At 53.3% G+C, this 11,807-nt stretch overlaps 3 protein-coding genes across 5 annotated transcripts; 1 reads left to right on the top strand and 2 right to left on the bottom strand.

Annotated features, from left to right (window-relative positions):
- Window positions 1-545: 545 nt before the first annotated feature.
- LOC120958723 (transmembrane protein 19) lies at window positions 546-2,306 on the bottom strand. 2 transcript variants are annotated; one of them, XM_040381700.2, is made up of 3 exons: window positions 1,861-2,306; window positions 1,654-1,791; window positions 546-1,584 (listed from the first exon to the last, which is right to left on the bottom strand). In XM_040381700.2, the coding sequence occupies exons 2-3, from the start codon at window positions 1,787-1,789 to the stop codon at window positions 704-706; spliced, it is 1,017 nt and encodes a 338-aa protein (XP_040237634.2). In that variant the 5' UTR covers window positions 1,790-1,791; window positions 1,861-2,306; the 3' UTR covers window positions 546-703. The 2 variants fall into 2 exon arrangements, with proteins under 2 accessions (XP_040237634.2, XP_040237635.2); XM_040381701.2 differs by having other exon boundaries at window positions 1,857-2,306.
- Window positions 2,307-2,602: 296 nt separating this feature from the next.
- Window positions 2,603-3,338, top strand: LOC120955873 (BET1 homolog). The gene has a single exon (XM_040377076.2). It carries the CDS (start codon window positions 2,868-2,870, stop codon window positions 3,225-3,227), a length of 360 nt encoding a protein of 119 aa, XP_040233010.1. The 5' UTR covers window positions 2,603-2,867; the 3' UTR covers window positions 3,228-3,338.
- A 73-nt stretch (window positions 3,339-3,411) lies between these two features.
- LOC120955872 (mucin-12) lies at window positions 3,412-10,917 on the bottom strand. 2 transcript variants are annotated; one of them, XM_040377074.2, is made up of 6 exons: window positions 9,613-10,917; window positions 8,851-8,945; window positions 4,790-8,787; window positions 4,534-4,704; window positions 4,290-4,457; window positions 3,412-4,213 (listed from the first exon to the last, which is right to left on the bottom strand). In XM_040377074.2, exons 1-6 carry the CDS (start codon window positions 9,993-9,995, stop codon window positions 4,064-4,066), a joined length of 4,965 nt encoding a protein of 1,654 aa, XP_040233008.2. In that variant the 5' UTR covers window positions 9,996-10,917; the 3' UTR covers window positions 3,412-4,063. The 2 variants fall into 2 exon arrangements, with proteins under 2 accessions (XP_040233008.2, XP_040233009.2); XM_040377075.2 differs by having other exon boundaries at window positions 4,790-8,760; window positions 9,613-10,916.
- Window positions 10,918-11,807: the final 890 nt, after the last annotated feature.

Raw genomic sequence — 11,807 nt, forward strand, 5'->3', positions numbered from 1 at the left:
TGCATTGCAAAGCCACCCTTCCGATTGATGTCTTTGAAACGGCGGATCATCAACAACAACGATGGAAATGGTAACAGAAAGAGAGAGAGAGAGAGAGAGAGAGAGAGAGAGAGAGAGAGTAAAAAAGTAAAGGTGAGTCCTGGTACAGACAAAGTTTTTGTAGCGTTTTTTTAATGAGAACAAGCAACAACACGGTTGCAGAATTGGAATTGGAGCGAATCGTCCTAATTAACATTTACTACCCATGCTGCAGACTCGGCATACACACACACACACAGCAGTACCGGGCTGTTAATTTCAAGGACCGTTTCGTTGGAAAGTGTGTTGATTTACATGAGCAAAATGACTCTACATTTGAATGGATGGATGGATGGATGGAAGTTGTGAATGCATTCCCTCTTGTTTTGGCTGTCCTTTGTGTGTTCTTGCCTTTAAAGGGTAATTGGTTGAAAGTTACATGCCATCACTTACATGCCAAACGAGGAATAATGTACAGCTATTAGACTACTTTCTCAAATCGAAATAACTTCGCCCACCGTTCGATCTTCGTTTCAAAATGTATTAGCTGGCCACACCCTTAGAAATTAAGTCACTTAAGTAAAAGTATCTGTTTGCCTCCGATTGCTCACTGATTACAACGAAAACAGGGTTCGAGTGTACGCGCCCAACCTACCCTCCCTACCTACCTGCCCGTCCGTCCGGTTCAGAACATTGGCCAGAGATTCATCGCTATCGAGGGCATCACGATGCCGGTCACGATCGTCGAGATCAGATTGACGCTATGGTTGTCCAAAATGCGTACCCCGCTGATGTGTCGCACGTTCTTCCCGGGTCGCTCCACTATATGCCCTCGCTCATTCACCCCCGAGTACTGCAGCGTAGCGCCGAGCAGCGAATCCACCAGCGACCCCAGCAAACCCGCTATCCCACCGAACACGATCAGCGGCCACTGGTTCGGGCTGTTCTGGTACACGTTCGCCTCCACCGTGTACCGCACGGTGAGGAAGTACACCAGCCCGATCAGTGTGCCACCCAGAAAGCTCACCACCAGTCCGACCAACGAAACGGCCCCGTTCGTGCCGCGCGGCACCCGCTTCCGACTAGTGATTAGTATCGGATCTCCGCTCCCTATCACCGTGCCCAGCTCGCTGGCCCACGTGTCACCGTTGCAGCAGGCGAACGAGCCCATCACCGCCACCCCAAGCCAGCTGGACCGGTACAGATTGACGAAATCGATCGGCCGCTCGCCGTACCCGCAGTCGAGCAGATAGAGCAGCGCGAGCTGCGTCGCCATGCCCGCATTGCAGATCACCTGGGCCCAGTTCCGCTGGCCGCCCTCCTTAAAATCTTCCTCAAACTTACGCTTCGCGTGGCCCCGGAACTTGGTCGCCCGGCTCGAGCTGAAGAAGAACGCCGCCAGACAGGCGAGAAACGCGTGCGACGCTATCGAGAGAATCACGGCGCAGGCCAGCCCAAAGGCGGCGCCGGATCTGTTCACACCCTTGCGCCGCAACCCGTACACCATCAGCAGCAGGGGCACGAGCACGGAAAACAGCCAGCGGGTCGGTGGAATAATACTCTCAGCTGCAAAAGGATGAGAATGACCATTAGATTCGTTGTGCCGGTTTGATGCCGGGAACGGGCTCTACTTACTCGACCCATCGCTTGCTATCTTCGAGTAGGCCACATTGCCGATCCACATAAACATGGACAGTGGAACCGCAAGCCCCCATAGCAACACTGGCAGAAACTGGTAGATCGTACTTTCCTGCATTTTGTGCCCGGTCATGCCTGAAAAAAGAGAAAGTTTACACAGTGAATGAGGACGCATTTTTGGAATGCAATTCGTGCCATACATACAAACGGCCGGCGCTCAGCTAAGGCGAACTTTTGCACCTTTCCTTTCGCGACTAATGATGTTGGAAGAATTTGTTTAACATAAGTTAATTGAACCTTGCTCAGGACGGCACGTAACACGGGCAGTATCGTATGAGAAAAAAGGAAGAAAAGAAAGTTTTGTTTACTTTTAGATGTTTTGGTTTTGTTGATGCGCTTGGGACCAAAGTGGGTATAGGGACTAGGTGGGCTTATAGGTTTGGCGGGAAGGCCATATTGGACGAACGAATGACAGGAGGGGATTCGATTGTGATACGTAGTTTTTCACCCACACTACGACACATCATCCAAAATAGCCATTGGAATTCACACGCATACATCAACAAATGATCGAATCCCCTCCTGTCATTTCGTTTTCATTTTTCTACAGTACGGCTGTCAATTTGTTCGGGATAAGCCCACCTGTATAATAAACCCACTTTGCTTGGGACGGTGGGAAAGACGAGCGTTCTTCTGGTGTGCGTAATTCCACGGCCACTCGATTAACCGTGGCTCTGCAACAAAATTCAAAATTTTATATGCTTTTAAATGTTTGATTATTTAAGAGGGTTTATTCTATCATTTTATATATTTTTGCCCTCTTTCTGCCATGTAGATAATAATTAAATAGATGAACAAAATAAAGAAATATTGTAAACAGCACGAATAATCGAACCACAACCCACTCCGCCGACTGTCATTCCAATCTGACAGATGACAGTTAGCTGATGACGGCAGTAATTTTGTAAATATTGCAGCGTACACAAAATCTGCACAGCTCTCGTTCCATTGTACTGTAGCGAGCAATTAAAGTGTTGCAATATTTTTATATAAAAAAACCCGCTTTCTAATGTGATTGTCCATTGTGGAGGTTGTTTAGTTGAAGCCGCCACACCTCTCGCTCCTGGCTGGTTCTAGTGCACCATCCCACGGCACCATCTCACGGCAGCAAGGTGGCGAACTATACCGGATCCAGCACAGCGGGTGGAAAAATGCGTCGAACGCAGGGCGGCTACAGCTACCAGCCGCTGCCGCAGCAGGCCGCCGGCCCCAGCAGCGCCACCGGCCATGATGCGCTCGAGGAGGAAAACGAGCGCATGGCCGAGGAGCTGAAGGGAAAGATCGGAGCACTGAAGTCGCTCACGATCGACATCGGGAACGAGGTGAGGTACCAGGACCGGTTGCTGCGGGGCATCGACGAGGATATGGACCGGACCGGCGGCTTCATGTCGAACACGATCAACCGGGTCGTGCGGCTGGGGAAGGGCGGCCACCGGAACTACATGTGCTACATGTTTCTCTTTGTGCTGGCCGTGTTTTTCGTGCTGTATGTTGTGCTGAAGCTGCGATAGTAGTTTACGTGACTCCCTTCCCGTTTCATATTTTTGTATTTACACACTATCACACCAACGATACGAATGTTTGTTATATTAAAGTAATTATGTACACAACTATCCTTAATATTCGAATGTGTGTATGTGTGTTTTTTTTCTTTGCAAAATGTTCAAATGGTCTTTCGTTTTCGTAAGTATTATCTACACGTTTTATTTTCAAAACATTTTCTGCCATGACGCAATCAGTGCGACACCTTTGTTGTTTGAACTTAAATTATAGCCCTTACAGCCTAGATCTTGCTTAAACTCATCACTCACACACACAAAAAAACATAACTTTTGATCCTGCAAGCGGTCACGGTCATTTATACAAGTAAAAAGGATCATTTTGCTTTCCCTACTAATCACAAATACTACTACTACTACCGGTCCGTGTGTGAGAGGTTTGCTGCTATTTTACAAAATTCACAACACTTTCTTTTCTCCCTTTTGTGCGGGAGATCATGAGCAAGAGGGAAAATTATATGATGGGGTGGAAACAGATAAAACTATATATGACACGTTATTGGGTTTCAAATGTGGGGATGTTGCACTTCACGGTGCGCCCTCTCTATCAATAGCAATTGCTTCTATTAAAATAATCCTTTACAACTACTTCAAGAGCGCTTGTGTTTGTGTTTGTATGCTAAAAGCTGCCTAAAATACTCTACACTTTAAGAAGTTTGCGCACACTGCATTTTATGCTAAGAACTGAAGAACAATATTACACCACTTACACACGACACCGCTCCAACCAGCGGGTAGTCTCTTCAACCGTTAAATACCGATATGTGTAAGGCCGCCCCTTGCACCATTTACGTTTTCTCCCGCTTCTTGAAGTTCCGCTTCGAGGCGCACCTTAAAATGATGTCCGACACATGCGGTTTGTGTTTGAAAATTTTCATTATCTGTGTGCGCGCATCATTGATACCGTCGATGATGATTTTACTGCGCTGCATGTTGCCCTGTGTAGGGGTATAAAGAATATTGGGTAAGCCGCCAAGTGGGAAATAATTAGTCACACACGCCTCTACTGCTTACCTTCAACAGCTCATTGATGCGTTCGACTTCTGCCGAGGGTTTGGTCGGCGTGCTGCTTCCATTGCCACTGCTACTGCTACTGCTGCTTGTACTGCTGCTGCTGTTGCCATTCTCCATTGCACGTAACATTTGCCCCAGCTCGCCGTAGGCTTGAGATTCAAGATCGCACTGCAGAGAATGAAACGTAAAGAGACATTTAGTGACACCACATCTCTTCATACATCGCCCATGCGAAATCGCTTACCAGATCCTCTATCTGTGCGCTGAGATGATAAATCTTCCAGCCGTTCAGCTTTTGCAGAATGTGCGACTGGCTGGCAATGTCCATCACCGTGGGGCGCCGTTCCTCCCGCTGCTTCACGTCGGTATACCGCTGGAAGTGATTGTTGGCCGATTTCCACGTTTGCTTGTAAGACTGTGATGCAACAAATCAAGAAATGTTCAATTAGCATTCCAACGTTACTCCATCTCCAAGATCCCACTTCCTCAATAGTACCCACCTGCAATAAGCTAAGGTTGTTTGGCTTCCGTAACGCCACGTTTTGTCGCGCCGTCACCACCGAGATGGTATTGTTTGGTCCGACTGGCGCGCCGGACACCGACCCGGACGGTGGATCCATGCGAACGTTGTTGCTGTTGTGCATGCTGTTGTTCATCGACGAGCCGCTGTGCTTGTTCGCATTCGCGTGATGGTGGCCGAGGCTGGAGGAATTGCTTCCGGGCGTAGATCCACCCGTCGGAACATTGCCCAGCACCACCAGTCCACTGGCACTCGTGTCCATCCGCTCGTCGTCGGGCGCTCCGCCACCCGAATTCAGATGCTGCTGTGATCCGCCTCCGACAGTTCCCGCCGACGAGGTAGACGAGTTTGTCATGACGGAGGAGGACGACGACGAGGAGGAGGAAGACGAGTTCGATTTCAACGGTGGCAGGTGATGATGATGATGGTGCCCGTCCGTCATCGGCAGGAGCAGCTGTTTGCGTGCCTTCTTCCGAGGCGACTGCTCGTAGCTTCCTCCCGCACCGTTGCTAGCGTTGCCGGCGGCACTGCCACCACCGATCGACACCAGTGAGATGTTGTGATTCGGTATCGGAACCACCGACAGCGTTGTGCTGGTGCCGAGATTGGTCGGGAAGCTTTCCGTACAGTGGAGGGAGAGAATTTCCCGATGGTGTTGCTGCTGCTGTTGCTGCTGCTGCTGCAGGAAGTGATGCTCATCCTGGACGGGTTTAAAGTGGCCGTCTCCCGATATGGCATTGCTGGCCCGGTTTGCGTATGCTTGCGCACGCAGCTCTTCCTCTTCCTGCTCGTCCAGACCGGGGCTGGAGGTCGCGCTGACCGTCGTCGAGCCGTCGGTCGATGGTGGCCGCGAATGGTGCAATGGTGACGCATTGGCCAAGTCTCGCAATTCCGTCACCAAGTGGTGGTGTTGCTGCTGCTGCTGCTGTTGTAGAATGAGATGCTGGGCGTCCTGCTGCTCCCGCACACGTTCTCGCTCCACTGCCATCAGTGCTGCGGTTAGATCCTTTCCGACGGGTGTCGCCTTGATTGTGCCGCCCGCCGTCTCCACGAGTGTCCGCTTGCGCAGAATGCTCGATTGCGGTGAATCCTGCTGGGAGGATTGTTGCTTTGTCGTCGCGGTAACGACGGCCGTTGCACCACTCGTGCCGACGGGAATGATCGGCACAATGTTGGTCGGACCGCCTCCAGAACCAGCGTTACCACCGCCACCGCTCGAAACAATGATCTGTTGTGTCTGCCCACTGCTATCCACGACCATCTGGGAGTGGAACCGTATGGGCACGATCTGCGTCGTGGTGGAGGATGCGCCCCCGGTCGTTGGTTGCGATACGGACACAATGTTAGCGGTGGTGCCACTGCCAGCACCGGTTTGTACGGACGCGGGCACAATTCCATGGATTGGCCCAGTGGCCAGGGTGGCTGTGCGAGCACCAACGCCCGACCCGGCCGGGGAAGCTTGCACGATCGCAAACGAGCCGGTGCTGCCGTACGGCGCTAGGGTTGGATTGCCAGCAGCAGCCACAGTGACGACGGTTGTATTGCCACCACCACCGCCACCACCACTGCTGTTGATGACACTCGACGAAGCGGGAATGGAGAAAACTGGTCCACTGATTGCACTCGCTGTCGTGATGGTGGAGGATGACGAAGAGGACGCAGCCACGGCCTGCACGAACGTGGCGGACGATACCGGTATGCCGGTGGACGAGATGGTTACGCCCGCGGTCGAGGAGGGTGCACTGGTGGCCGGCGAAGACGTTAGCCGCTCGTAGTAGAACGTTGACGTTGGGAGGAAGGTGGTTGCAGAGGCAGCGGAGCCACCCGTTCCAGCACCACCGCCACCGGACGATCCCGACGAAACGACGCTCAGTGTTGCACCGGTTGCTCCACTCACCGCTTTGCCTGCTACAGCTCCAGCCAATCCTGGACCCCCCGGACGCGTTTGAATGTACAGCGAAGGTCCACCGGAAACGCCGCCACTGCTCGCGACGGAATAATGCTGCGTAACGCCACCACCACTGGAGCCAGAATCCATCGAAACCAGTGTTTGTTGTTGCTGGGGCGTGACTTTTGCAATCGGCAACACGGACGCGATGGAGGTCGAGCTGCCCGAAACACCGCCAGCTCCCGTAGCACCTCCCGCCGTCCGCACAATTCCACCCGTCACGATGCTCAGCGGACTGTGCGCATTCGAACCGCCGCCGCCAACATTCCGTGCGCTCGTGAGCGCCAGTGGCAACGGAATAACTGTCCCGGTCGTTGCTGATCCTCCTCCCGCCTGGCTTACGGTGACAATTTGCTGCTGCTGTCCGCTACTGACGGCCGCCGAAACCACCGTCGGTTGGCCGGCATTAACGTTCACGATTTGCGTTATCTGCCCCTGGTGGGTCGTTTGAGCGCCACCGGCATTCCCGCCCGCTCCCGGATGGTTCGCCGTGATGAGATTGCCAGCGATAATGGCCGTCGCTGGTGAACCGCCGCCGCCACCACCCGGACCGGCACCACCCGTGCTGACGACGATCTGCTGTCCGGTGGCGGTTTGCAGCGTTGTCGTCCCGGAGTTGCCGCCCGTGTTGCCCGACCCCGAACCACCACTATCCCCACCACTGCCAGCCGTGGCGACTTGCGTTAGCTTCCCGACCTGCGCGATCGTGATGCCGGGCTGGAGGGCACTCTGGGGCAGCCGGCTGTTGCTCACAATCAGCGGCTGTATGTTGACCAGATTCGTCTGCAGCCGGTTCACGATCTGGGCCGTGCCGGTCGCACCGCTCGGTGGGTTCTGCACCTGTATGATGCGTGCCGGGATGGCGTTCGAAATGGCGGTCGCTCCGCCCGGACCACCCGTCGCGGTGACGGTGCGTTGCTGGAGCTGCTGTTGTTGCTGCTGTTGCTGTTGCTGTTGCTGCTGCTGTTGCTGCTGTTGGCTGTTGGTAACGGTGCCCACCGTACCCGTGCTCGAAGCGATCGTCGTCAGCACCGTCGTGGAAGCGAGCACGGGGGAGCGGAAGTTCAGGCTGCCCGTGCTGACGCGTATACCCGAGGTCGGGAGTCGCTGAATCGTCGGCCGGATGCCGGTCGTAACGGTTGCCTGGGGCCGCTGGGGCGAAAGGGTCGTGGTCAGCGCCAACCGTTGCTGGTTCGGCCCAATCGTGTACTGCTGCGCGTTGCTATTGTTCGTGTAGAGCAGCGTCGAAACTTGTCGGGGGCCCTGCAGCACCGCCGACAGTGTCGCTACGAATGCTTGCGATTGCCCACCGCCGGATCCGCCTCCGCTCGAGGCTACTGCACTTGCGCCACCTCCGCCACCACCACCACCGGCCGAGCTGATGGCGACCGCTTGCTGCGCCGCTCCGGACGCTCCTCCACTGTTGCCGACGGCGGATCCACCACCGCCCCCACCTGCTGCACCTCCGCCCGTGCTGCCGGCCACTCCCGCCACCTGGTGGTGATTGGCGGACAGGGTCGTTTGCGTGACGACGCGCGCCCGCGGTGCACCGGTCACCGTCTGGCCCGTCCCCGTCCCGATGCCGCCCGCCCGGAACAGCGGCGTCGACATCTGGAAGTTGGGCACGAGCGTCGTCGTGGCGCCGCTGCTGCTCTGCGAAATGATCGTAGCGGCCGTGGGCGTGCCGGACGAAGTGACGCTACGCGACGGCACGACCGTCGGCGCTTGCCGCTGCACGTACGTGGTCGTGTTGCCGCCGCCCTGGGTGGCCCCCTGTATCGGGGGCGTCGTGATGCGAATCGGCCCGTTAATGGTGGCCCGGCTCGTGGCCTGCAGGTTGGCCGCCACGACCGGCGTGGCCGAGACGCGGTTCGACACGTGGTAGGACACGGTGGTCGGCGGGATGGTCGGTGGAGGCCGCGAAACCGTCAGCGAGGCCGTCTGGGTGACGGTGCGCGCCCCCGGCAGGGTGCTGATCTGCGTTCGGTTCGTCGTCGTCGCATCTGCAAGTAGATGGGTGGAGGGGAACACTTTTTGAGAGTTGATACGCATATGCCAACCGGTAGCGGATGCAGCCAGCACAGGCCCCTTACCTTGCTTGATGTTGGCCGGCTGCCGGTAGAAGGTTTGCTGCGCGGCACTGCTCGGAATTACGACACGCATCTGGCTGCCGGGCGTTGAGCCGAATCTGTGGGGCGAGAGAAAAGAAAAAAAAAGCCGAATGAATGTGTGGGCAGGGAGGAGAAAATTATTGAATGGCCCAAAGAAAATCGCACTACAGAAACTCACTTTTTGTTACAATCATGTCAATTGTTTAGAAAATGAGTTTTTTTTTTCGAGTATGTCCCTAAAATCAAACAAAGAGTTTTTCAAAGCCTCAACAGAAATCAATGGAAAACTGTGGTTGGGAAAATACTTTGCCCACACACCACCCTACCTCTCACACACGGCAATGCCCCCTTTGTGGGAATTGCAAAACTAATGTTCGCTGACACTCAATGCAAAATAATAATAAAAATAAATCCTCCTTTGATAAGAACCAGTTTGCTCTCACGCTCTCCCTCCTTCTCTCTCTCTCTATCTAACTCTCGCGTTTGCCATATCGCTTTTCGCTCTTTCCCCCTAGCGCTGTCCCACTCTCGTTTGATGCGAATTAGAGCATCCCGTGAGCGTGTGTGCGTGTTACGGAGCAATGATGGCTGCCGTAGTGTGTGTGTGAGTTTGATTTTACCACTTCACACGCACACAGCCGCACACGCTCGCCAGCACACGGCCGTGACGCGTTTCGTGGCGGCCAAAAAATGCGTATCGCTCCTTCTCCTGCTGCTGCTGCCTTCCCCCTTTTGCACACTAACCTGTACGTTGTGGTGGACATCGTCGTCTTCTCCGGGCGCACCAAAACCTTCGACGCGGAGGCCAAATCAATCGGTATCGTTGTGGTGGTCACCGTGGCCCCGCCTGCACCACCGCCGCCTCCTCCTCCACCACCAGTACCACCACCGCCAACCACAGCCGTTGCACTCAGCTGACCTCCTCCCGCTGTTCCTCCACCCGCTCCTGCTGCTACTGCTGCTACTGTTCCGCCTACTGAGGACGACGTCTTAGAAACGTTCACCGAACCGGAAGATGCAGTTTTGTCTGCCCCACCACCGCCAACGGTTCCTCCTGTCCCACCAGAACTGCTAACTGCCCCTCCACCACCACCACCACCAGTCGATCCAGCATCCGGTGTGCTCATTTTGTTGCGTAGCTGCAGTCTCTATTCCACCGTTTGCCCTTTCTCCACCACTTTTCACCACGAAAAACGAAAAGCTAGCCAAGCTTTCGGGCGCGCTTTGTTTCTTGTTCGCCACAGGAAAGAAAAACTACTTCTGCCTGCACCAACCTTCTCGCCAGAGCAAAGAGACACACCGTCACAATCCGCGCGCGACACGCTAGTAAATAAAAATTCTTTCTACACACGTCCCTACACACACGTCCGCGCTCGCCACACACACACACACGCACGCACACTCCGTCAAAGCCCACAAAACACTGCGCGCTTACGCACACCAGCAGATGGCGTTCTCGCGATTATTTCCCTCCCGTTGTGTGTGCTTTCTTCTTTCGCGAACACAAAGCTCTCCCCCTCTTCACCGCACACGACGAGGGAAAATTCTTCAGTCAACGTTTTTCTTCTTCTCTTTTCTCTTTTCGCTTATACCTTTTTTTGGCGATACCGCCCGCTTTTGGGCCGAAACACGCAACAACGCTGTCTAATGCTGTCCTCTGCGCTGGCCACCACTGCACGCTGATCCCGTTTTTAGCACCTCCTCCACCACCGAGTGTGGGGGGAAAAATATCACTTTCTTTTCCTCTTCGCTTCGGAGGGGAAAATCATTCAAAGAATTTGGAACATCATCACTTCACAGCCAGCTCGCGCGCACTTTTCCCAACGAAATGCCATTTCTGCGATTGAGCACCATTTCTTCTTCACTACGCTGCCCTGCTGCCAAACACTTTCCGCTGCATCGCAGCGCGCTGCACAAAGGAGGAAAAACGATGAATTTTGGCCTCAGCCGCTGCTCAAGCACAACCTGCGCCACACTGTTCTAAATAATATTGCTATCGAAAACCGACGGCGGCCTCATTTCACTCAACTACCGAGAGCGTTGGTCACTGCTTTCAACGAAGCTACGGGTGTCGCACACAAGGGGTTTTCTAGCGAAGCTGCTGTCAAAACCGCTCCGCACAGTGGGACCAAACGAGAAAAAGGGAAATTTTTGATCCCATCACAAGCAGAAAAAACCCTTCAACAGACACAACCAACATGCTGTTTCGTTTTGCCTTGCGCACGATCGAAGCTAATAGAGTGAGACAGCATGATAAGTTTGATCCCTGGGACATGCCGTTTTGTCATCCAGGCGACTGAACTGCACTTTTTATTTGAATCAATCAGCAATAACATTTATTTTTCAATCGAAATGATTTTAATACAATTTGATCGATATAAATAGTTTTTAAATGAAAATCTCATAAATGTACTCAGAATACCACAATATTGTAAAACTATTCTTGAAAATTATTTTAGCTTCTTTAAACAATCGTTGCGCTTGGTTCCTCTTCTCATCTAGAATTTGTCACAAAAATATTTAATTTTGCGATTGCATTGCTATTAATTCAACTAAACATACCACGCACTAATTTTGACTCCATAATTCGCAACAATTCGTTTTACAAACTGTCGTTCTGAATGTTCCGCCCCCGGCTCCTTGGTGCGACACCCACACAAATGCAAACTGATCCGTGCTTTCATTCGATGGTGTATTTTCAAAATGAATTTACCTTAAAAAAATCAAGCGGTGTCTGGTCAACGAAACCGCTAAACAATCAGCAAAACCGACAAAACCTCAGTGAACAGCCTCGAGCGGGAATGAGACGCCCTGCTTTTCCTCCTCATTCCCTCTAACTGCCCGCAACCAGTAGCAAAAAAGGGCAACACTTGTTAAAAGTCGCTCCTCGCTAGCTTGAGGCGTCACGTACACAAAGCTACAGATAGCAAAACAGGATT

Source organism: Anopheles coluzzii, chromosome 3, assembly GCF_943734685.1.
Source record: "Anopheles coluzzii chromosome 3, AcolN3, whole genome shotgun sequence".
Classification (NCBI taxonomy): Eukaryota; Metazoa; Arthropoda; class Insecta; order Diptera; family Culicidae; genus Anopheles; species Anopheles coluzzii.